This window comes from Hakea prostrata, chromosome 10, assembly GCF_041222555.1.
Source record: "Hakea prostrata isolate BN-2017 chromosome 10, UWA_Hpros_2, whole genome shotgun sequence".
NCBI classification, from domain to species: Eukaryota; Viridiplantae; Streptophyta; class Magnoliopsida; order Proteales; family Proteaceae; genus Hakea; species Hakea prostrata.
The window spans coordinates 36,527,159-36,554,677 of NC_142609.1; the positions used below are offsets into that span (position 1 = coordinate 36,527,159).

The 27,519-nt window shown below is 37.6% G+C and overlaps 1 protein-coding gene across 1 annotated transcript in view; it reads right to left on the reverse strand.

Annotated features, from left to right (window-relative positions):
- EMB2785 (elongation factor family protein) overlaps nt 1-27,519 on the reverse strand; it is a 54,443-nt gene that overhangs the window by 16,156 nt on the left and 10,768 nt on the right. Inside the window, exons 2-8 of the mRNA XM_089137489.1 lie at nt 24,428-24,502; nt 24,178-24,328; nt 19,836-19,904; nt 19,108-19,280; nt 18,796-18,933; nt 18,546-18,671; nt 8,331-8,429 (exon numbers count right to left, since the gene is read on the reverse strand). Coding sequence (XP_088993615.1) covers nt 8,331-8,429; nt 18,546-18,671; nt 18,796-18,933; nt 19,108-19,280; nt 19,836-19,904; nt 24,178-24,328; nt 24,428-24,502 — 831 coding nt within the window. The remainder of the gene's footprint in view (nt 1-8,330; nt 8,430-18,545; nt 18,672-18,795; nt 18,934-19,107; nt 19,281-19,835; nt 19,905-24,177; nt 24,329-24,427; nt 24,503-27,519) is intronic.

Sequence of the window (27,519 nt, forward strand, 5' to 3'; positions counted from 1 at the left end):
TTTTTTTTTGGGGGGGGGGCACAAGGGCTTTTTTTATATATAGGGGATGGGGATATTACATATGCCGTTAGCAAGGGTCAAACCCACAACCTCTTCACTAAGAGGCGTTGGTCTTACCAATTGAGCAACCCTGTGTTGGCTAGTTTAAAATTTGTATATGGAGTATAAAGGTAATAATAGTTGAGTATAGTAGTAGACAAGGTGATAGGATTTATCCATTAAACCTTGCGTTGGAGAAGGAGGTTGTCAATATAATTACCCCAAATAAGATTGGATGAAACTAATAAATTATAATTCTGGGAACATGTGGATGGATTAGTGCAAAACTTTAGCCAAACAAAAAGTATTATTATATGGACTGAGATGAATGGACATGAAAGGAGAGATCATAGAGGCTATGAAGGTGTACAAAGAGGATATGGTTCTCGGGAGAGGATTGAGGAGACTTCAGTCGTAGATTTTGTTGTGGCTTTTGATTTATCATTGTAAACATATATTTTAAGAAGAAAAAGAAATGAACACTTACTAACATTCATAAGTGGATATTATTGTATCTAAATAAAATTCTTTCCACCCTGAGGACCTAATCAATTGTTTCATAAGGATTATAAGGTTATATAAAGGAGAGCCTAAAGATCCATCAACAAATTGACCTTCTTTTCTTAGGAGTAGGTCTATGGATGGGTTATATACAACTGAGGTTTTGAAACCATGGATTTGATATGTATAACGCCATTTTTATTGGGTTACACTATAAGTAATTAAGGTTATGTAAGGAAGTAGCTCCAATAAAGTTTATTTTTATGGTTTCAGATGAACCAATTTTGCTAGTTTGAATCAACCGTTTGATTTAAGTGTTCCAATCAGCTTTAGTCATAGGAATATTCCCTTGGCAAAAGCGAGGCCCCCTTAGTTACATGGTAGTTTTTCCTTTTAAATTATAGGTTCGTTTTTCCACCATAAGATTTTGATATGAGATGTGATTTTTTAGACCCAGGGTACAACTCCAAAATTTAATAGAATTAGGCCTATGGACTTATATAAATAAAAAGACTTGAGGGAAAGTACCAAACCAGATTTTAAATAATTCTGCTTGTGCAAGCTGGCTGCTGCTGCCTTATTCCCCCTTTTTGAGGGCTGATTGTGTGAGATCTAAACTTCAGTCAGATTGGTGTAGAACCAATTAAATCTTGCAGTAGCATAGCGCCAGAGGATTGATTGGACCTTTCCTTTCAAGAGTGACTGAAGCTCTCCTTCAAGAAGAGCTTCAGTTTTTTTATCAAGTGAGTACACCAACAAGCCGCTGCCAACATTCCATTCGGTGAAAATAAGATGACTAAAATCCTCAGCCTCCAATTCTTCATCTAGTCCTTCCATAAACCCTAACTTTCAAATCCAATAGAAATGCAATTATTTTCCATCCGACCATTAATTCTGTCATATTTGGGCCACGGCCGACCTTCACAAATCCCCATATTGAGTGCCCTTTGCAGCCCCTTCCATCCATCCAAATCATAGATCCACATTACCAATTATTCCTAGGAAGGCTCAATTACCAAGTCACAATCCCAGCCATCAATTACGTCCAATATTGTGATTGAAAAAAGACCACATCAACCCTACATTCCAACACTACCCTCATTTTACCATTACCAATGGTTTCCCTACCCAAAATTCAAACCCTAATTTGCTAGAAGTTCAAATTCAGAATTCAACCTCTCCTGCAAAACCCCAAACTTTATTGTCACTTTCCCATCATCAACATGATTAAACTTGACATTCAAACCGTAACTTCAACCCTACCCTAGCCATCAGGTAGACCTCACACCCAATTTTAGCCTACTCGAGTTTATCCCTAGTCGAAATTATGGAAAAGCAGGAGGCAAAGCGTACATGCATGGTAGAAGATATTGCTCTCGAGTGAGATCTCACCACTTTGAAAAACCAAGATCTCGACCATCTCGATGAAATCTCGGTCAAGATATGCGATTTTTTTGCGTCAACTCGGTGGCCCATCTCAGTGGGTTTTAGGGTCTTAATTGGGCTGAAACTATGTATTTAGCCTATTTAAAGCCTTTTGAATACATTAGTGGCCTTGGATTTGTCAAAAAGCAACCCTAAGTATGATTTCTAAGTCTAACCATAGTGTGAAACCAAAATGTTGTAGGATTAGGGAATGCAAGGTTATACAACATGTAACGTAGAATCTTTAAGGCATATAAATGAAAAGCAAGTATATCAAATGCATCAAATAACCTAAATGTCATCAAAATTCCATCCATATGAGTATTACAATCTCAATTTTTAAGAATAGAATAATAAAATTATCATTGAGAAATAGGAATCAGTGTTATCAAATGCATCAAATAACCTGCGATTATTTGTAATATGGAATGAGTCAATCATCCACTTTGGTGTCTTATTGAACAAAAATGGTGATATTATACAACCATTAGATGTTCTATACTTCAATATAAGCCAGTAAATCATAAGTTCATAAAACAAGTGAAAATCCAACTGAAATCCGCAAAAAAAAGGCAAAATTTGAGAATTCTAGCGAGATATGGCAGGATCCAAGGCGAGATATAGCGAGATATGGCAAGATCTCAAGCAAGATATCCCAACTCTCTGCTCTCGATATCCATCTCGTCTCGCTTCTTTGAAAAAGCAAGATATCTCACGAGATCTCCCACCATGGGTACATGGTGTATAATTATAGTCAAATTAGGAGATAATGAAGTGATGAATATTAATGAGTGGGAGATTTCACAAGTGATCATGTTTGGTATCTAAGCACACCGATACACACCATGAATAAAGGAGATATAAACGATGATGCTTCAATAAAATAGGATGGATAAAGTGGAGAGCTACATCTAAAGTATTGTGCAGTCGAGGCAGTAAACTTTAAAGAATATTTCATAGGAAAAACAGTCATACAACTGGTTAAGATGATGTACACCTAAACCCACTGTAGCTAAGATGAGGATCTTGAGACAGCAAAACCAAGAAGAATGAAGCATGGTACAAAATTTCGTAAAATCTCAAAATTTTGGCTGTCATGACACGTCCAAAATGAAACATGATCCAGGACAAAATTCAATCAGTTGACTGAGTTTCAACAATTTCAATCAGATTTTAGTGAAATTTAAGAAATTCAAAGGGTTGTAAATTGTAATTTGGTATTTTCTAAATTCTAATTGAGATTTAAATACTTCTCCATACTTGTTATTGCATTTTATGGATGTTCTCTTGATATCCATATTTACATATGTGAAAATGCATGATCCAGCTTTGTTCGCATACAACTAGGCATGTGCAAATCAAGAACATCACTTTGTGTTAGGCTCTAGTCAAAAATAACATTGTCATTATATTTATTGGCTTTTAAGGTTATACGCCAAAAATCAGACCTAAAACCCACCGAAACCATGGTTGTCAAATCGTCCACCTAGGCAACAAGGCAGTTTTTCAACCTCCTTGTTTTGAACCTCTTTGTTAACATACAGTTTTTTTGCCTCTTTTTCACCTAATTGCTACCACTTTGATGCCTTATGCGTCTTATTCCACCTAGACGCCAAAAGGGTAGTATTTTCTACATTTTGTACATGATAATATTTTTTCTTATTTTTTTTAAAATCAAATTTTATTCTACAAAGCCATATACGAACTTAATAGTCAGTCATTTTAGAATTGGGAATCAACGAATCATTTAATGGATAAGGCATTTATTTGGCATCACACTATCATAGAGGTAAGTAAAAATGTAAAATTACTACTTTTATTTTCATACTTAGAATTTGATATAATTTACAGTCATATGTTATGATGCTTGATGAGATGAACTTATGTTTGTCTTCTTTTTTTAATAATCTTTCATAATTATCATTCTTGAATGCTTTTATTTTAGATGAATGTGATTCTTGAATGTTTGTTTAGCTAATAATAGAAATTTACAACTTAAAAGTAGTTTTATTGAAAAAAATTCGACCCAACCACTTTGGTCACCTTGCCGCCTTGACAACCTTGACCGATACATTCAATTGAAGTTATGCCAAAATTTAGGTGAGATCTCGATATCTCAATTGTCTCAAACTTGTCGAGAAACTGAGATAAGACAAGATTAAGAACATTGGAATAAAGTAAGAATGACGATACTAGAGATGATTCAAGAGTAGCTCTTACAAATCACAACGTCAATGTATATATTGATGCTACACTTCCCTAATTGTTCGAGCTTTTAGATAAAACTATAGCAAACATGATACCAAAGAAGGAAATGCCTTATGAGCAACCATGGATCCTGGCATGGTCAAGGAGAGTTCTTGTATATATGGATTTGTTCCTTCCGTAACAATTTGATCTTTTAGACAACACAATAGTGAACACATAAGCTACAAACAAGGTTCAAAATTTCGAAATTTTGCTTTTCTTAAATTTCGACCCTTAACTTCGAAGGGTATTTTAGGTTTATTTTGCCTGGTTTTCAGTGTCCAGCCTAGTTTGAGGCCAATAAACACATTAAAAATGCTATTTTTGCCTAAAACCTAATCCAAAGTGATGTTCTTGATTAGCTCATTCCTGGCTGTATGCGGGGCAAAACCAAAAGTCTAGAACATGAATTTTAACCAACATAAATATGGATATTATGCAAGACAACACTTAGATTTTCATTAAAATGCAACAAATACAGCAAAGAGAATTCAATATACAAGTATGTGTCAAGTTGGACCAATCCCCAAGGTCATTGAGGAGTACTCTGAATACTGACCATAAGCATGCCATGACATGGTACGAACAAAGTTATCCATATAATCCATCATCGCCATAACTAGTTGTGATAGTCCCAATGGACGTCCAAATATGGAGTCCAAAAATGATGCACCTGATCCATCTCCATGCCCATATTCAGACATGCTATTACAATCAGCACATGAATCACCATATGTTCCACCATATCCCTATCCATAGCCATATACCCTGTATGAAAAAACCCCTTGGAATTTTCAAAATTTCACCGGAATTTTCAAGATTTCAGCATAATTTTCGAAATTTAACCAAAATTACTGAAATTTTAATTTCGGCAAGTTACCGAAATGTCACCAAAATCTGAAACTTTTCAATTTTGGCTGGAATTTCATTTTACCCAGTACCAAGATGGTGAAATTTCGCAAAATTTAGAACCTTGGCTACAAGAAAGTTATATGATGTTGGATGTCCATGTTCAATGGAGGCCTTTAGATGATCCAATACAGCGGGTACTGATTCGAAATGAGATACAAGAAGCAGGGGTGGACCTATCACAAATCTCTGAGAAGTTCTAGGGAACGACATGCATAACTTGAGTCTGGTCAAGGAAAGTTGTTGTATATTTGGATGCTGCCCTTCCCTAACAGTTTGATCTTTTAGATGAACAGTAACGAACACATAAGTTACAAAATAATCATATGAAGTTGGATGACCATGTTCAATGGAGGCCTTTAGATGCTCTCATACACTGCGTGACGGATTCAGACTGAAATGAGATAAAAGAAACAGGGGTGAACCTATAATTAATCTGGGATATGTTCTGGGGAACGACATGCATAACTTGAGTCTGGATCGTCCACCCATATGGGTTGGAAATTTTTTTCCAACCCACACATCCAGTTCTTTGACGTGTCCATTCTAAATTAAAATCCCCCTGTTTGGATAATTAATCTAAAACATAATCAAACCGTTCTTTTTTTCCAACCCACACATCCAGTTTTTTGACATGTGTCCATTCTAAATTAGAATCCCCCTGTTTGGATAATTAATCTAAAACAGAATCAAACCGTTTGAAACTTGCTTTCTTTCTTTCTTTTTTTTTTTTTTTTTTTTTAATTCTTATTCCCCCCCCCCCCCCCCCGTGGTAAAAAATTCAAGGGAAACTCAAGCTTCAGGGTGAAAATGGGACTTAGGTGGAACTTGGGAAATTTCGGGACCGGGACTTTTCCGTACAGTTTCGGCGGGTTTAGAGTATTTTGGGGTGGGTCGTAGCTAATTAGGTATAATAATCGTTTGTTGTATTTTGCTAAAAATCAATGTAGATTGTCATTCAATGTCATAACATCTGTGTTGTCCGTACTTATAACTTACTACTTGACATAACATTCAATATATAATTTCAAACTTCAAAATAGTTGACAATAAAGGAAATACAACTTAGTGTTGGGGTGCCGGGTGGATTCTCCCGTGGGGGTGTACTATGCTTCTCCTCTCCTCCAACCACGAACATAGACATCCCATGACATTTTATGCCTATGGTTGTCGTTAATCGACACTTGTCTTAGGTCCGGTCATCAATATGCTTAAGATACCAACCTAAGGGATCGCACTTTGGATAGGAAGTCGTGGGGGGGTATTTGTCGTGGTGGGGGCATTAAATAAACAAAATTGGATTTGGGAAAGCTACAAAATTTACGGGAGCCCAAGTTTCCACGATTTCCCGTTCCACGAAATTTCCTGGTTTCCACGGAATTTCCCAGTTTCCCCGAATTTGGGATTTTTCCTCGTGCCGCTGGCCGGGGTTGAACCAAGTGTCGGCGGGTTTTGGGGTTCGGTTTTGATGAATTTCGGGTTTCGTCGCGGGGCTTTTTTTGGTCCTCTGGTTTCGCGCTTTTCCAAATGGGATTTCGGTGGGGGTTTCCATGGATTTGTTCTATGCCCCCCCCCTCTAACTTTATCAAAATGCTACAGGGGAGTCTTCCTATATCTACACTTCTCTTTCCTCTTCACATCCATTCCTTCTCTATCTTTCTATATATCTACTACCACTCGAAAATATTCAAATATAATCTTTTTCCTTAGCTTTTCTGGTAGAAAAATGTGTTATTGGCGACAAAATTAAAAAAACATTCTTATAATCCACCAAGGTAGATCTTAAATCCAAACCCTCTCTCTTTCTTAAATGAAGTGTTGAATTGGAGTAGTTCAGATTTCAAGGTTTATTTGATCACAAGAATGATGGAAAATGAGAGAACGATTAATATTCCAATTTTGAGAGATCAAGATCTAATTATCCAAATAGTTTGATCCCTTCATAGGCAGTTTTATAGGGGTTTTTTGTTCAAACAGTAAAAAATGACATTTTGTAAGAATTGCTGCAAGTGAGGGAGACTGAAGAAGTGGCGAAATGAGAACTAGAGATGTGCAAGGAAAAGCAAAAGAACATAAGTAGAGAGAGAGGTAGCAAACTGTGGTGCATTAGTTGGAGAATTTTTAAACATATTGAAAACCAATGTTGGATTCTGTTTTAGATTAACATTTTTTTGAGGTAAATAGGCACGATTAATTCTGTTGTAAATTAATTACTAAAAATAGGAGGATTGTGCATTAAATTGAACATGTGTCACACAGCCAGATCTGTGGGTAGGAATAATTTTCCAATCCATGTGGATGGAGGATCCAGACTCCATAACTTAGGCCTCTTATCAAGTATGACCTCAAATAAAGCTTATTGCAGGATAAGGATCCATGTATCCAGGCCAACTTAGTTGGGATAAATCTGAGTTGTTGCCATTGAAATCCCAAGTCTATTAAGCCCAAAGGCTAAAGGCTAAATAGGGAATCTCCATTCCAACTTATGATTCCTTTCTATTTCTGAAAACAGATTAGCAACTGCAAGCTGTCAAAATATACTGAGTAGACTGTTTTATCACCACAAACACTTCATTCTGTCCTGGAGAAATACAATTAACTTAAATACTGATTCCAATCCAAATTCTAAGTCAAATAAAACTTCCTAAGTTAGATACACCACGCGCTGTAAAATAGAAATCACACCCCAAACAGATCCCAAACCGAGTATCATAACCTCTTGAATTCATGAGTCATGAATAATATAAATGAACCAAGACTATCATTCCCCCAACAAGAAACAGCGAAGGAGAAATATTTGAAAACACTTCCAACCAGCATCACAGTCACAAAGTTGACACGTTCTGACAAACCAGGAATAGTCCCACAGTAAACTGAGAGAGTTTGTAATGACTTGAGACTGAGAAATCAGTCAAGTAGTTCGGGACACGTCCAGCCTACCTAGAACTGAACATGGACTTCTAGGGGAATGGGTAGTGAGAGGAAAAAGCATATCCATAAGTAGGATTTGCAAGTCGCGACATCCCTGAAGTAAGACTTTCTCACTCATCAAATAAATAACAGAGCAGGTCAATAAGTCAAGTAGACTATGGCCAGGTATAAATTATTTCATGCAAACATGCTTCAGCATACCATAACACATGACAGTAAACCAAATCAGAGCAAACATCAAACTGGAAGTGGAACTTCATTAAAGTGAATTCTCTTACATGAGATCCATCCCGGCCAGCCAATGGGGAGTCGTTGACACCAAAAGTCATGGAAATGGTAGGTGGATCTAAATCAACAATAGGCAGTGCAGTCATTACCTGAAAGATGTAGTCAAAAGATCAGTTAAAGAACAAAAATTCTATGATGTTTAGCAGCAAGACATTCTGATAACAACTGCACCAGGAAAAGAACGATACAAACAAATATCAGAGTACAGGCAAAGTCATAATACTAAAGAAACAAACATGACGCAGTCAGGCAAGGAGTAATATAAAATGTGGGCCCTATGTATCATATTAGCTTAATCAGTACTGATAACATAATTGGCAGCACATATATATAGCATCCTTACCACTGCCAATATTAGGTTGTTTGCATCCTCATTTCAGTTTAGTTGGCCTTGTAAAGGAAGGAATTCCTGAACTTAATTAGTTTCTTCTAGCTGCTAGTAGTTATTTGAATAAACCTTGCAAAGTAATATATTGTCCTAGGAGTTATCCAGGGTAATCTGGTGAAATGTTTAGAGTATTAGCACAAACATTAATAATGTGGGAAACATAATATAAGTCTTCAAACAACCCTTGCCAACAATTGAATTTACAAAGTTGATTTTGGTGGGAAAATGCCAGTTGAATGAAACCATAGGAAGTTTGTCCGAATAGATTTCAAAGAAATGACAAAGGAGAAAAGAAGAAAAAAATGATCAAGGCATGCAAAGATTTATTGTGGTTCACACACCAGTGTGATGTAATGCATCCATGCGTGTAGCTGAAGAAGATTTCACCATGTAATGGAAGAAGATCAAGAATGACATCTCTCAAAACACTCAAAAACAATGGTACAAGCTCTCATCCAAAACCCTAACTTGAAAACCCCACATCTAAATGTGCTTTACAAGAGAACAATAAGGTATGTAAGTAATACTCTTAACAGGGTAAACAGATCCATCCATTGGGCAGCCCAAGCTTTTGCTTCCATGAAAGATCTTAGAAAACAATCCATTCAGGGTGCCATCAAAATATGTCAGAGTGGATCAATCTCTGAACCGGGTACAAGACTCCAAGGAACAAACAAGCTGATAATTGATCCCTCTTAGCTCCCTCCAATGCATCTACTAACAACTGCTATTCAATTTGATAACTGTTTCTTATGGATTATTAAATTTTTGTATATTTGATGCAATAGCCTTAGCATGACTGAACCAACATGATCCACTTTGGAGATGCTAGTGTAAGACTGTAAATTCAAGGATAACAATCCCAAATATGTTGTTCAAGCTCCAAATAACTTCAGTAGCAAAAGCCAGGTTCAGATATAGTAGAGCCCAGAAATAAAAGGTAATGGATGTCAAACAATCCAGCCACCAAATGGGCCAGGTTTGGGATCAAGTGTGGTGGCTGATGGGGTGGGTCTGTCCTTCAAAACCTCAGCAACTGTTGGAGAAGGATTGAAGTTATCAAGCGTCAATAGTTGCAGCAGAGAATGCACAGTAGGGTCCATGCACATCAGCAGGGTCACTCAAATTGTGCAGCAGTTCTGATGAGGGATAAAAGCAACAACAGCTTCTGATGGTCCTCAGTAGTTGCAGCAGGTTCAATAACACAGAACAAGCAGGGTTTGAATGCATGGAAAGGCATAAGAGAAAATAGAAGAAGAAATCTCAACCCTGAACCTCCCACCCATGGAAGAAAATTCAACCGAAATTGTCAAAATTTCGGTCTAAATGTTTGCATTTTTCAAAAACGAAACGAAATTCGATTTATTTTGGAAAAGTTACAGATTTCGACCGAAATTTCGGAGATTTCAACCATTTAAGAGGTTTCGACCAAAATTTCAATCATCTCGACCAAAATTTTGACCATTTCAACATTTCAACTTGTTTTTCCTCAGTTTTTGTTGATTTTTATCCCATTTGCACCTAATTTCCACGACTCCTTTGTCTTTAAGCACCTCTTTTTTGCTCATCTTTTGCCTCCAAACACCTAAGCCACAACAGCTACAAAGGAAACTCCAGCAGCAATAGAATGTGAAGCATAAGCCATACCAAACAATTCCAAACTTCCCCTTTTTTTATTTTGTGTTGTTCATGCCTTAAATGTTCTTGTATTTCCTTGAAATTAATATATGTTTAGCCTAAGACTATGATCTATGATTGTGTTCTGTTAAACTTATTTTGTTATTATTTGCTACCATTTTTTCATTTTCCAATTATAATAATTATTTTATAAAATTATGTATTTTTATTTATGTATATATGATATATAGGCTTCAACTTAATATATGTGAAACACCATCACTTGATCTAGTTGGTCATTTTATTTTGTTGAATTGTTGTATATGTAACCATTCTACCAAACAATTCATGTATGCTAATGATTCTATGCTTGTATGCAATACAATTTGTCAATTTGTACTTGTCGGAACTAGTCATTTGTTAGTATACTTGAATGATAAATTTTCAATGGTTTTTTTTTTTTTGGGCAAAATACTAGTTTCATTGTGCTTATTATGCTTTAAATAGGTAAGAGGCAATAAATCAAATGAAATGGACGTCATATAAGGCCCAAAACCTAGGGTCTAAATTTCAAAAAAAAAAATCACATGTTTTGACCAAAATTTCGGCCTTTTAGATTTCGACCAAAAATTTTTCCTCGCTCCCACCCACAGCTATCTAAGCTGTTGAACATGGATTACTCCATAGTCTCCATAAGCAATGGCTACATGGCCTGCAATGTCAATTTTCTAAAAGTCTAATCTTCTACTGCAATGAAAGGACCGGATTTATATATTGGCTAAAGCTTTACAAGGAATAGGAACTTCCTAAACTGAAAGTAGAAAGTGTTTAACCTCGTAACTAGTGATAATAGGATCTTGTGGGATATAGAAACTATCTAGAAATAGAAATTTCTAGGCTTTATAATCAGTCATATAATGGACAACTAAAATAGAAACCAAACGCAGTTTCTATTCCCCAAAATAAAATCTTCATGTTAAGCACCATAGAAGGCCCTTCTAAAGTCTGCACTAAAAGTGCTTCTCCAATCACCTCACATTTTGGAAAGCTTATTAAATAGCTTAGTGTCTTACTTCTAAGCTCTTCCAGACTTAAATTGAAATCTCATCCAGTCTTTGTGCCTCACCTACCTTCATCATTCATAGGGCGTCTATAACTTCAGCCTCACCAACTTGTTGTAGCTGTCCACGAAGTGTGAAAGGCTTGCAAGTTACAAGTGAGAGACGTAATGACCTGGGTGCAATGAAGCTGCTCCATGGGTGAGATAAAAACATGGTGCAGGTGAGGTAACTGGAGTTATTGCAAAATTGGCATTATGTGCAACCATTTAAAACCTTTCGAATGAAAGGAACCTTAAAATATTCAGAAACAAGTATAGAAATAAAGAGCATATTGTGGCAGCTATTGTGGAAAGAGTAAAGTCTCAAAAATGTGGAGCCACAGCCATTGCTTGTGAGAGAAATGCCCAGTCTAGTTATATAGCAAAGAAGCGGAATATTCAAATTGACTAGAACAGTAGGATCCCTACAGCTTGTTCCCGGTTTAGACCTTCTCCACACATGATCGCATTACATTGCAATGGAGCTTTAGCAAGCTCATTAGCAACTACCAGAGAACTGATCAAAGACAATGTGGGAATGCCTCTGTTGGCTATTGCAAGAAAGTGAGAAGAGCTGTCGGTGCTAATGATAGGGGAATGCAGGTTTATTCATTAAGGTCTATAAATTTGCACAGAAAAAGGATTTTTGGAGGTTTCCATTCTAAATTGGCAATTAATATAATAATGGGAAAATTCAAGGCCCACAGAAAGTTCAAGCTATAAAAGGAAAAAATTCTGTAGTCGGCAGCAGTTCATCGTGAAAAAGAGTATAGGCATGTGTGGCAGAATAAAATCAGCCAGCAGATTAGAAGACAGGTATACAGCTAGGACATACCCAGGTGCAATGGGAAATGGGAACCTCCAAATTTTCCTGGAGAGCTAAAGGAGCTAATTCAGGGATGCAAAGGAGCAAGTTTATCAGAGATTGTAAACAGGTTTTTCTTCTTGTTTGGGATCCCAGTTAGGAAGGAAGCCTTTCTTGGCTGGAATCTTCCCTCCCATTAGGGACTCTAGGAGGTTTCCTTCGTATTGGATACAAAACAATTACTTATCAAACCACACATGAACAATCAGATCGTAATATGCCTAAACAAGAGGGGTTAGAAGAAACGAAGTAACAATTGAACAAACATAAAATAACATGCTAGGAAAATAATTGAAAGTAAGGATACCTTAAATCATGAGCATAGTAGCAGGCCTCACAGATCTTGGGTAGTGGGCAAAGTAGAAGTAGAATCAAGTTGTAATGAAGGTGAATATGTTACAAGGAATAGCCTTAGATATTTAGTCTAACTTACAGCCCTCACAGATCCTGTGGTGGGGAGATGAATGAAGAATGAAATGAAACTGGTAGTTTTGAAGGAAAAATTGTTTCATAAACTTATTAGCTAAAGGATTGGACCGGAATTAGGTTTTAGGGAGGGCCTTAAAGTCGACATGGAACTTCAAGTCAGTTGGAGATGAGTGGGGGCTTACAAATGCTACTTGTGGTGCTCTAATGTTCACAGTAAGGAAAACTAAACAAAAGGAAGATGCAGGAACGAAGGGGGAATTGGCACAAAAATTAGATAAGGGTTGTTGGGAAATGCCATGTCAGCATTGCCACATCAGCCTCCATTAGTTTTGATGATAACAAGCACGAACTTACTAATGTCCATATCAAGTTGTGATTGTCCAGTTATTATGAAAGCAAGTGGACCAAACTCACCAGATGTCCAAAGTCAATGTCTAAAGTCAAAGCCAAGACCATGCCAAGATGGACATGAAGTCTAAGTCAAGATGAGCATGAAAAATGGAGTACAAGAAGACTCAAGAACGTCAATGATCATCAACTCAAACTCAAGTAAGAAGACTTAGCAAATTAGGACTTAAGTCACTTCATATACACACATATGTAATTGCACTCAAGTATACACATATCATGTCATTAGACTGACCTGGGACATGTTAGGAAAGTGTATGAGGCTTAAGGTTGGCTAGAAATACCAAAAATCCAATCAAGTCCTTGAATGCACATTAATTTGCACTTTATGCTACAAACGGGCGTCCGTCCGATCCAAACGGACGTCCGTCCGATCCAAACGGTCGTCTGTCCGGACGTCCGTCTAGTTTAAAGTATGCCTTAACGGCTACTTTTTTAACAAATACTTTCCAGATGGAGCTCCGTTGATTCAGATGGACGTCCGTCTGGTTTAAAGTATGCCTTAACGGCTACTTTTTCAACAGATACTTTCCAAACAGAGCTCCATCTAATTCAGATGGACGTCCATCTGGACTAAAAATCTATCCGTTTTCTATCCGTTGGGGGTTGGGCTAAGGCACTCAAAGGCCACCTATATAAGCCCAATTCACCCCATTTGAGACGAAGAACCTTGCCAATTGATCAACTACTCTTCAAGTACTTTTAAGCTCTAAAATTACAAGAAATCAATTGGATTTTGCCTCTCATCCTCACTTAACCTTAACATACCAAGGTGTTAAGCAAGCTTGTGGAAGCCAAGCTTGAGGTGATTGAAGGCTTTGGTGGTACACTCATTTCCATTTAAGCGTACACTCTCATTGCATCACACTCACACAAGAGGTAAAATGTCACACCTCTTGTTAGGTAACATCTTTCTCTTGTATTTGTTCAATTCTAGTCTAGGTAGATTAGAATTGATTTTGGGTATTCATGTTTGTGAACAAAGATTGTTTGGGTGCTCTTACCCGTGGACAAAGATTGTTTGGGTGCTCTTGCCCATGAACAAAGATTGAAGAGGGTGCTCTTACCCTAAGATAAACAAAGATTGTAAAGGGTGCCCTTGCCCCGTAACAAAGATTGAAAGGTTTTGATCTTTACCCATTGTTTTGAAAGAGAATCACTAGTGGAATACTCTTTTGAGGCCAAGAGAGGAGTGGACGTAGACTTGCAAAGTCGAACCACTATAAAATACTTGTCTTGTGGTTGATTGGTATTGTTTAATTTCATTTATATTTTTAATTTACCTTTGTTAGAAAACAAGCATTAAATAATCAAAACAGCAACTGAACTTGAACAAAGAAAAGAGAGAATAGAGAGATGAAGAACTAGTAGAAGAGGCTTGTGATTCTTGCTTAAAAGTCTAGAATCACAGAGCCCTTTTATTTATAGTTTCTAATGAATCTAATACAAATTGAGAGACAACTAATTGTCCTCTAGAAAAAGGAAACAAAAATTACAGCTTTAGTAACTTCCTAGCTCCTAAAATAGAAAGTTCCGAAAATAGAAACTAACACCAAAATAGAAACTATGCTTTCTAAAAACTCCCAAACTTATGTAGCAAGACTCCTACATCATAAATAGAAAGTAGGGTAGCATCACTAGCATATATTGTTCACGTGAACAGTAACACAGATTTTACTATTCACGTAAATAGTGTCATGAATAGTAAATAGCCCAAGTGTATATACTTCAACACTCCCCCTCAAGCTGGAGTGTACACAAAGAAAACTTCAGCTTGCACAATAAGAATAAACTTGAAAAGTAGCACCAATCTTGAATCGTGTAGCAATGGCAGATGTCGATAAACACTGAGAAAACTTCACCCAAGAGATAATCAACACCAACTTAAAAAAAAACTTTAATTCTTCATGTCAATAGAACCATCCAATATTGAGAACAATCGACGATGTTGAAGTCCATAAGTATAGCAAGATCAAAGACACTATCCATAAAATGCCGGTAGTAGGGAGAAATATCCACACTAGATCTTCAAAATTGTAACTCCAAAGTCCATATAAATGCTTCACAAGAACGCAAGTAGTAGGTAGGCAAAAAACATTATCCACGTAATGCCGGTAGTAGGGAGAAATATCCACGCTAAATCTTCAAAATTGCAACTCCAATGTCCATATAAATGCTTTACAAGAAGGCAAGTAACAGGTAAAGTATGGGTAGGTAAAAGACAATATTGATTATTGTGGACCAAGTTGGTAAGGTAGTATGGGATACTATAGACCAAGTAGGTAGGTAAAGGACAGTACGAGTTACTGTGAACCAAGTAGGTAAAGTAAAAGATAGTATAGGTTACTACGAACCAAGTAGGTAAGGTAAAAGACAGTATGGGTTACTGCGGACCAAGTAGGTAAGGTAAAAGACAATATGGGTTACTGCGGACCAAGTAGGTAAGGTAGTATGGGTTACTACGGACCAAGTGGGTAGGTAAAATACAATATGGGTTACTGCGGATCAAGTAGGTAAGGTAAAAGACAATATGGGTTATTGCGGACCAAGTAGGCAAGGTAAAAGACAGTATAGGTTACTGCAGACCAAGTAGGTAAGGTAGTATGAGTTACTACAAATCAAGTAGGTAGGTAAAAGGGCAATATAGGTAAAGATAGGTAATGATATTGTTGTAGAATGCATAAGTTGAGGGCAAAGATCTTCACAAATAATATCCATCAGCACGTCTTAAGTAGATATAGAATAAGGTACCATTCTCCCCCCACGTGTAGCATTACACGTGGACAATTAATGATGACCAGTGACAAGCATCTTAAAGTATGAGCACAAAAGAAACCCAATAAGGAAAAGTAGCAGCCACAGAGCAGTGTATTATTCACCAATAAAGCTGATCAAGCAGCAGTAAATCGTCTCACAGGACAAAGTCTTGTTCACCAGGGGAAAAAAAAATTTCTGGACCACCACTAACCCTCAAATAGGGCAGGAGAAAATTACTGAACCAGCTTGGAATCTCAAAATTGCAGTAATCACTGCAGCAATCCACTCAGAAGAAGTGCAAGCAACAGATCTCGAACCATAGCAGCAAACTTCTGCTAGATTTGAAACTCTAACAGATCTCGATATGAAGGGAAAGTAGTCCTCTAGGTCTTTGTAGAAGTATTAGATAAAAAGAAGGCTAAACTTGATTCTAAAATAAACAATAGAAGTAGTAGTAAAGCAAGACAGTAGCAGCAGAATTTTTCAAAACAAAGAAATTCAATGAAACAGGGGTACTAGTATACGACTTGCAGCAAAACTTATAGCGCAAACAATGGAAGACAATACTTAGGTCTTGCAATCCGAATTATGGGCATATCTTCGCAAGAATCAAGAGGAATCCCAAGACATCAATATAGTGCAGATTGAACTTTAGATTTGCACAAAAAAACAGGGTAGTAGCAGCCACAGTTGAATCAAATAGGTAGACATATCCCCAGAAAGCTTGGGGCCTTTTTGTAGTATTAATACATAGCTACTTGGTGCTTCAAAAGTCAAAGAAGAAGGATAGCCATTCACAATTATTGCAGCGAAGGTTGGGGCTACCCTACATAAGAAAAAGAAAAAAAACTAGGAAGCCAAGAGAGAGAAAACAACCCCTAGGTTGATTAAACTTGCTCTGATGCCATGTTAGAAAACAAGCATTAAATAATCAAAACAGCAACTGAACTTGAACAAAGAAAAGAGAGAAGAAGAAGAAGAAGAAGAAAAGAGAGATGAAGAACTAGTAGAAGAGGCTTGTGATTCTTGCTTAAAAGTCTAGAATCACAGAGCCCTTTTATTTATAGCTTCTAATGAATCTAATACAAATTGAGAGACAACTAATTGTCCTCTAGAAAAAGGAAACAAAAAATTACAGCTTTAGTAACTTCCTAGCTCCTAAAATAGAAAGTTCCGAAAATAGAAACCAACACCAAAATAGAAACTATGCTTTCTAAAAACTCCCAAACTTATGTAGCAAGACTCCTACATCAGAAATAGAAAGTACGGTAGCATCACTAGCATATATTGTTCATGTGAACAGTAACACAGATTTTACTGTTCACGTGAATAGTGTCGTGAATAGTAAATAGCCCAAGTGTATATACTTCAACAACCTTGAATTTGCAATCAAACCAAAAAATTGGGACAATCCACTAGTTGCAACCGATTCATCCCCATCTAGGTTAAACCAATAGAGGTCAAGATGCAGCTGGGCGCCAGCGGCTGACTCACGTGCCCCCTAAACTGCTCGAAATGGTCACCTATTACATGGCTCACTAACTCTGCCTAGGGTGGGGTACCTATTTTTCGTAGGCAGTCTGGCACGCGCAATGACTTGGTTTGTTGTGTGAACTTAAGGTGAATTTGCTTCAAAGAGGGGGAAGCAAGTGTCTCTTTCCTTCCTTGGTCTTGCTTAAATAGGCCTTGGACGTTGGTTTGAAATTTGTAGGTGACCCCACTTTGGTAAGAAGCTTGATAATCATTACCACCCCTTCTTGAACACCATAGTGTATTTGTAACCTACTTGTTATGCTAGAACAAGGTACACTATGGAGTTTAAGAAAATGTCTGTTTTTCCTGTCAAACATGATAGTAATTCTTCCATCTATATCTTGAACAATGGATTCTAAAACTTTGTTATTGACCTATGGTCTTGGGTTTCTTGTTCCCAATTTCCATTCATTAGGAAAAGCTATATCTTTCCAATGGATGGTTATGCAAATTATAGTTCTGGACAGGACATAATCAGTTTTTACAGAGACAGTTTGGTCTCTCTTAGATTTTTATTAGAGACAAGGGTTTGGCAGTGGTCATGGCTTTCTATTGGACGTGGTTGACCATAGCAACTGGGTTGAACTTCGTTTCATGCTTTAACCATTTTCTTGATGTTAATCTTGAAATAAAGATATTTCTCCGTCTCTAAAGAAACTGTAATGCCTGGACAGACATTAAAATAAACTGGCCTGCATAGGCCTGTTCCAATGGCTCCTAGCAAGGAGTCATCAAAGACAAAAACCCTTTGGTCACAGAGGGTAATAAAACTGATGTGTTTAGGCCTTCCCTGTGCAAAGATTTGATAGCAACTTGAACTAATCCAACGTAGATGTAGTTGTGATTTTGTTTTAGTTTATATGAAAATATATATCCAATTATTCAGTCAATGTAAGATCTTGCAGATGAATAGCACCAACGACGAGAACCTACTTGACATGATGTGATAATGGTAGAATTACTATCTCAGATCATTAAACAAACATAGCATGAAGAATACCAAGAAAAGGATAGCAGATGAAAGTGTGAACCCAAACCCCCCCCCCCACACACACACACAAAAGAAAAATCAACCCAAGAAATAAATAAATAACCAAACATTAACAAACCTCCACATTTGACACTGTGTGACCTATTGATGGACTTCCCAGCCCAGCAATTGAAATAATATCACCAGCTCCAGCACTATCAATGAGAGCTACACCTGTACCCTTCTTTTTCATAAGCTTTGTCACCTACAAAACCAGTCTCTCAGAAGTCACAGTATGCTTAAGGAAAAAGCCTGCATTTCTGCAATGTAGATACTTGTTTACTGGGAATAGTATCTACAAATATGCAAGGCAGAATGTATTGCTTTACCTTTCCTTCCTCAATTTTCTCAACACCTGAATCCGCATTACGGAGACCATGCACTTTATCTCCAACACGAATAACTCCTGATGTGATACGACCGGTCAATATTCGTCCAAGATAAAAGTCACGCTCCATCATGGAAACCTGCAAGTGACTGTCAAGCATCTTTCGGATATTCCCCAGAAAATAAAAATAAAAAGGAGAAAGTTGAAAGCAGCAGAGAAAGAGATGTACGCAGGCATGCCCCTTGCAATTAATTTTTTTTTTTTTAATCAAGAATGGTTTTACAAAATAATTAAACAACTTTTTTATACCAACCAGCATCCGGAAAGGTTCCTCCAGGCTAGCTGTGGGTGAAGGAACGTATTTCAGAATGGCATCAAGCAACTGTGACATATTCTTTGCATCATCTGGAGGATTTTTGGTGAAAGTGGGAGAAGCCCACCCCTCCTTTGCAGAAGCATAAAGAACTGGAAAATCTAGCTGCTCCTCTGCAAAACAAATTGAGCAAAACTCATTTCTAGTGGCATCCCAAGAACAAAGCAATAAACGAAAATTTCTTTCAGTGAAAGGCTTTTCCAGCTAGGCCACCCAGATCTACTCCCGCCTAATGAAAAGACCTTGATGTTCAATATGGGGCTATCACATCACCCATACAGTTGCAGAGGCACATGTTGGAACTTTTCCCTCAGCTAAAGCATCGAAGCTGGTCTAATTTTAAGTAAAGAAGTGCCTAGAATATAGCTCTTTATTCAGTTTCAGCCCCATTTTGACCCCAAAAAAAGGTTTCAGCCACATAGTGAAGTACCATTGACAAAATTTTACCATTATGACTAGGGAGAAAGACATGGAGAACATTCTTGGAAATTATAAGGAATATTTAGGAGTCACATAGAATTTCTTAAGAGGTGAGTCACACAGAAAAAAATAGACATGGAGAACATTCTTGGCAATTACAAGGAATATTTAGGAGTCACAGAGAATTTCTTAAGAGGTGAGCACACAAAAAAACTATCCACAATTTTCAGTGTAAGAAATTCATGCACCTGAAGCACCCAGATTTGCAAAAAGATCGAAAACTAGGCTCTCCACCTCATCACATCTCTCCTCTGTAACTGCAGAAATAAAAACCAGGGAGATCATTATCATGGATAATAGAAAACAAACAAGAAGTTCTTTAAAGAGGAAAAAGCCAGTTTTATTGCATTTAAATAAAATACATAGAATGATATAAGTGCCATTTGAAGCTGCTGCATAGTTGTCAAAGCGTCATGTTTTTTCAGTGGCAAAGCAGCAGCATGTTTTTCTGTAGGCCATAAAGCAGCTGGCTTTGGTCAGTAATGTGACACCAAGGTGTCCTAACAGCTGCTTTGATATGCTTTAAGCCAAAGCAGTGCGCCTTTTCTAAATTGATCTTTAAATTTGTAAAATCTGTTTTTTTTATTTATTTTTCTGTTATTTCTACATGTTCTATTTGCTAATTTTCATTTGTTAACTTATATGGACTTTGTAGACCTTGAAGCATGGAATCAAGTCTTTTATTTGTTAACAACTTCAACCAAATAGAGTCGAATTGAGTCAAATAACTGAACTAAAAATGTTCACAGAAAGCTTGATAAAGGGAAAAGGAGAAGAGAAAACTATCACATTCCACCTGCAAGAGTTGCAGTTTCTCAACAGGAAGGTAATGGTACAGTAGAACCTCTTTTTAATTCCATTCTTCTTCTTCAAGGTTTTGCTTTTTCTCCCATCCCAGACCCATTGACTTCTTCTTATTCAGTGTTTTTCCTAATCCCTTCACCCATCCCAGTCATTTTCTTCTCATTCAATGTCCACCCACCCACTTTTTTAAAACTGTTACCCAATCTGACTGTCTTCTTGTTGTGTTATGTTTCTTACTTTTTCTGATCTTCCATCCAGCCCAATTGTCATCTTCTTATTCTACGCTTTTCCCTTCAATGTGAACCAAATTCTAGGGTTTAGCTTGTACCAATATTGTCCTAGAATTGGGATCACTCCAAGATCCTGTCTCAGGGAACCAGCAGCCTTCTAGAGTTGTAGAAGCTTGTACTTGAAGATCTGTTGGAGGAATTAGGGTTTGCACAGGTTAGGTTAGGGTTAGGCTTAGGCTTAGGAGGTTTTGGCAAGGCTGAGGATGTAGCTTAGGTTATAGACCTGGGAATTAAGTCTAGGGTGACGTCTCAAGGCTTTACGACTGGATAGAAGGGTCTTAGGGTATTGGTGTTGCTGTAATGTAATTCCAGAATTGGATTTTAAGTTCCGAACTAGGGAAGGAGGCTCTAGGGTTTCGGCTAGGCTAGGGGAGGGGCTGTTGTTAATGTTTTATAGTTTCAGGTTAATCCTAATAGGTTTAGGCTTATTTTGAAGTATCCTACTCAGATTAGCACTCTAGTGCAGTCAACTAGGGTTAGGGAGAGGTAGATAGAAGTAAGAGATGGCAATCCCAAAGGGCTTTGAAGTTTGGTTAAGGAATTTGGAAGGTTATTAGGTTTCTAATAAAGCTAAGGTTTAGGTTTTCCAGAGGTTGAAGATGAATTGCCAGAATTTTGAAAACCTAATGGTCTAAATGGATGAAGGCCTTTGATGCACCTAAAAGTAGGGATAAGCAGAAGGGAAAGGTGTGATCCTATAGGGAGGGAAGGGGTAAGAGGGTTAGGGAATCTGGGGCTGAAGGGGGAGGGAATTTGATGCTGGAGCAGGAAGAAGGCTGGGAGGGGCTTGCGAGTAGGTTAGGAGAAGCAAAAGAGGGCTAACAAGGGGCTGAGGTGTTGTTTACCTATTTGTAGATTGAATGAAGCTGCTGGAAATGAAGAAGAATGGCTGAAAACTTGAAGTAGACACACTCACAAGCTGCCTCAGGCCACCCCAAGGAAACCCATGACTCTCTCACCTCCAAACTCTCAATCTCAATTTTATTAATTAATTCAATTGGTATTTACAGAATGGAGGCTTTATTTATAGCCTCAAAAAGAAACAAAGACAGACTTAGACTAGGAACCCACTGGACTTCAAATGGACTCTCTAATTCTAATTACGACTCTTAACTTAATAATGCCTCTCACATAAACAAGGACTCTAATTTGGATTATGCGAGTAGACATAGTCCTAATAAAAAGTAGACTCAAACCAGGGGATTCCAAGACAAACTAGGAATCGAACCTAGACAAAGACTCCGCAATAAATCACAAAATACTAACTCAAGTGAGAATAAAAATAGATCTAGGGTCCTGAGTCTCATAACACTTAGCTAGACTAAATGTGACCCAGGCCTGGGGCACCACGAAATTTGCAAATGACCAAAATACCTGTCGTTCAACATAGGGGCTGTAGGGTTTGAGGAAGTAACCCTAGGCCCTTGGAACCCCTGGAAACAATTTACATCACCCTTTTACTATTTGTGTTTTGTTCTTTATGTTTTCTGATCCTTTCCCCAGCCCTACCATCTTCTGTATTTTTTTCTTGTTATCCTCTCCCCCCCCCTAACCCCATTGTCTTATATTCCCTACTGCTATATAGTACATACTCTCTTTTTTAAAATCCTTCCCCACCCCCCCCCCCCCCCCCCCCAAAAAAAAAAAAAAGCCATCGTCTTCTAATCTACGTGGAGACATCAGAGAACATTGGAAGGTGGACATCAGAATAATCGTAAGGTTTCACATGTAGTCTTGCAGGTCTGATAATTGATGGTGGACAACAGGACTAGCAGAAGGTGGTCATTGTATGGTCACCAGACTAGCCATGAGACTCATGACTGAAGGAAATTCAGATGAAGTGGACGTGGATGGCAGCATCTTCAGCATCATATCACAGATTCACAACCCCTTATATCTTCCCACCTCAGCAGATTCTTCTTTTGATCTGCATATAGGTAATAAAAAACAAAAGATAATCTTACGGTCAGAAGCTGCCAAATAAAGCATTGCTGGCCCCATGAATTGAATTAGAAAAGTTGAATAAAAGCAGCTGAGTGGTTGACTATCTGTAGGCTATAGCACTAACAAATTGATTATTTTCAGCTCTAGATTCCCTACTCATAAAATCCTTTCTTGTAATTCCAGATTTGCAAAACCAAAACCCCAACAATCAAGTTCTTTATAGGGATACCCAGTTTTTAGCTATAAAAGGATAGAGCACTTCACTTATTTAACCCATCAGACAGCTTGCTCCTTTGAAATGCAAGGCACTGGGTTGGAATTTTCCATGACAAAGTGATGACCTCAGCAATCAATCAAAAGACCGGGTAGGTAGTTTTCTCATTTTGTTTGTCTCACATGCGACTTAACAAATCACCTTTCCCTTTTCTTTTAATCAAGGAGTTTTGATACTATTTTGGTAGGGTTTTCCATTTGGATTGAGTTGATCCAAAAAATATCGAGGAGCTGAAGATGTTTCGATATTTTTCTCCAAGCAGAGAGAGAATTAGTTCCTTTGTAGCAATTCTGCTATTACATTAGTGGGTTCATGGGAGGTGTGGAATGCTATGCAAGACCTTATTCTTTTTTTGGTGGAAATACAAGAGCTTATTCACAGCATTACAATCAGAACACTTCTGCAGGATCTAATAATCTGAGGAAGTGTCAAATGAAACATTATTTCAGAGCTTGAAAGCCCATAATTCAATTCTCTTTGCAAGATGAGAGGGAAAAAGCAACTCAGCAAACCCCTCCAAATGATTTTTTTTTCTCATTAAAAAATTTAAAAAAAAAAAAAAAAAACGATGCATCATTATCCAGCTCAAAAATGCATAGGCACATAACACAATTTGCCATCCTACAGCAAGAAAACCATAGCCACACAGTAAAACTTAAGGACAGCAAGCACTATTGTAAGAATATCAAAGCTGCTACAAATACAACCAGAAAATGCTAGCATTATTTCAGTCAACACTACGGTATCTGTCACATGGGTACCTGCTATAATACTAATAGAAATTACTCAACACTCGAGTACATAAAAGTTTATATAAAAATGCAAGCACAATACAAGCATGAAGTGAATTGACATCAATGACTTTCTTCTAGTAGTGAAGGAAGACTAAACTAAATCCTCTCATTTGGTTGCCATTAATTTGGATAAGTAACATTATAGAAAATACAAGATACTTGGAAGAAAAGTACAAGTAGGGGGGGGAGGGGGGAATAACGACTCAAAACGACAATTGTGAATGATAAATCGGTTGCCACTTTGACTTTGTCAAAAAATTTCCATCTCAAAAAAGAAAAGCCATGATGAAATGGCATTCAAAAGGCAGAGGGAAAGCAAACATAATGGTCAAGGCTCAAGCTCCAAGAGTTCATCGGTAGTTAGAAGCATACTAGTTCCAAATTTTTATTTAAAAAAGGGAAAAAATGACACAGGTGGCCATACCAGCAGGTCGGTCTACTTTATTAAGGAGGAGAATTGGGCGTAATCCATATTTTAAAGCTTTCGCCAGAACAAACTTGGTCTGCGCCAATGGACCCTCACCAGCGTCCACAACTAAAATCGCGCCCTCAACCATGCCAACGACCCGCTCAACCTATATACTCATCCAACATGTTATACAAAAGATATGAACATAGGCTTCGAGAAACAACTCGAAATATAGAAATCTTCTAAGTTTTAAAAAGTAACTTACTTCCCCTCCAAAATCTGCATGCCCAGGAGTATCAACCATATTCAGCTCATTTTCCTTCCATGCAATGGAAGTAACCTGCAAAATATGCATGGTATGAGCATTCAAGATTCAAAGTAGGAAATTAATTGAAGATATATCAACAGAATAATCACTCAATTAATAGAAAGATCACAATGTTCATTGAAAAACTACCCAAACAATAACATAATAAACCATCTTCAGTTCTCGACCACCATGTCATGCAGATCCAGCACCAAAGAAGACTTTGCCTTAGCAAATTACCCAAGGTTGTTAAATGTACAGGTTTCGCATTCATTCCATCAGTTGCCACTGTAATTGGCCAGCCTTATGGACCTGAAACATGGGTACATGAGTTGACTACGGAAAACCCCCAATATAACTAGATTTATTTCAGTCCTTTTTTGTTTGTTTAGTTGAACAATGGTATAAGTGTTTCCTCAGCTTTATTTCACTCCTTTTTTATGTTTTTAATTGAACCATGTTATTTGGTTCAAGGCAGGATAGTGATTTACTACTTAAGTAAAGAAATTATTGTCTTTTAGCCCTTTAAAGACCCTCCACTCATAGAGAGAAAGTTGTATTCTGTTTTGGTTTCCTAAGTCCTAGTCCAAAAGGATACTTATAATCAGGCTGGCTGACAGCCTATACATATCTGCCCTCTTCTAAGAGAATAAACATCATTCAGTTTATGCGATTTTGCTCCAGCAGCTGTTGACTTCTCTGGTTGTGAGATCTGCTCCAATGCTTCAAGTCCAACATGGTTGAGATTTTTGGTGTTTAAATCCAACAAACCCGCTATGGCCATGGTGGGAGATCTCAGTGAGATTTCATGAGATATCTCAGATTCTCACTTTTTCAAAGAAGCGAGACGAGATGGAGATCGAGAGCAAAGAGTTAGGATATCTCACTCAAGATCTTGCCATATCTCGCTCGAGATCTCGCCATATCTCACTATATCTCGTCATATCTCGCAATATCTCACCTTCGATCTCACCATATCTCGCTAGAACTCTCAATTTTTGCCTTTTTTTGCAGATTTCATTTGGATTTTCACTTGCAACTACTCTCATCACATCTACAACATCGAAGGAAGACAATCATTCTCTGCTTGTCTTATGAACTTATGATTTAATGATTTATATAGAACTTCTAATGGTTGTATAATTTTATTATTTTATTTTTGAAAATTGAGATTGTGATACTCATATGGACGGAATTTTGATGGCATTTAGGTTATTTGATGCATTTGATACACTTGTTTTTCATTTATATGCCTTAAGGGTTCTATATTACATGTTGTATAACATTGCATTCCCTAATCCTACAACATTTCAGTTTCACACTATGGGTAGACTTCGAAATCATACTTAGGGTTGTTTTCTGACAAATCCAAGGCCACCAATGTGCTCAAAAGGCCTAAAATAGTCTACATACCAAGTTTCAGCCCAATTGGGACCCTAAAACCCACCGAGATGGGCCACCAAATTGACGCCAAAAAATCGCATATCTCGACCGAGATCTCGGTTTTTCAAGGTGGGGAGATCTCACTTGAGAGCGAGATCTTCTACCATGGCTGTGGCTGCACTCATTCGACCTACACTTCCACTAATCAAACTCCTCCATTTTAAAAACACATCTCCAGCAAGGTTAGTTGCAATCAGATCAGATCATATCCCCACCCAATTCTTTTTTCCTTTTCTTTTATGTCTTGAATTATCGGTGTGTTCCAACAAACCGAAATTCAGATTCAGATCTACATCAACATAGCAATTAGATCTGTCCCTAACTTGGACCATCGTCCCTTAACACCATCCCCTACCTTCAACCTAAGATACAACCAAATCCTACCACCCTAAATCCTAATTATAGACTTCTTTGAAACTGGAATTTTCTCCAAACCCTAGAATCTAGAACTTGAGTATATGCCAACCCACCCATCCAAATCCTACCAAGCTTTAGGAACAACATCTATAAATACCCATCTAGGTTCAATCCTAGTGACATCCCCATCCCAATAGTAAAAACCCCCTTCCACATCTCAAGAAACTTACCCCTTGACATCCATAAGGAATTTTCTCCCTAGTAATTGGTCTGAGTCCTACTTCACACACAGCCCCTTAGGTTACCACACCATCTGGATCCCATAGCCAAATAAACCATCTAAGACCCCCTTTCTGATCATCCACTTTTATCTCATAAGCCCTATAACCAAATTGTCAAGAAACCCTTTCCTGTGCCCATTTGAGATGGTTCTTTCAAAGATTTTGGTACTGACCCTCATTCAGAAAAGGCTACATTACTATGTGACCGTTCTAAGTTAGAAAAGCCTTACAAATGCACCAAACAGATCAGAAAGGGCAATGCTTTCCCCCATAGCATCATTTGAAACCAGAGGATACCACGACATTTCTCTGTCTTTACGCAAAGTGTGTGTGGAGAAGATTTTGCCAATTGATAATCCAAATAGGGGAGGACGGTAATGTAGAACTAGAACTAGCATAGGACTACTCCAAGGCAAGATCAAGAACAAAGACCAAAGATAACCAACTGACAAAAGACTAATGGGGTTTTAAAGAAACCCTAACTTCACTATTGAAAACTGATGGTAGGAGGATGGCATTTCAATTGTCTTGAAAGGAAGAAGAGAGAAGAAATCAGGTTTTAGAATACAAAACCATAAATACTACTCAACAGCTACAAAACTCTTCTAATAAAGTCATATTCTTCACCCAAATCATCTCTAATTGGAAGTTGGAACTTTCAAAATTTCTTAATTTGACTCATAAAAGGACTCAAAATAGAACAAGGATTCAACAGGATTCAGTACCAAATCTCCATTTACAACTACGACTAAGCATTGAATAAAAGACTTAAGTAAAAATTGACTAACCTAAACTACTCTCATGATTTTAGTGCAGGTACAGGGAATAATCCATATACATGTGGCTAGTTTTAGACAGCAGCTTTACATCATCTCTCCTGATCTTAAAAGAACTCTCAACTCCATTGGTTATGGTCGTGGACCCTAGGTTCCTTTTGTAACTATCTTGATGCTCAGCATGGTTCAAGAA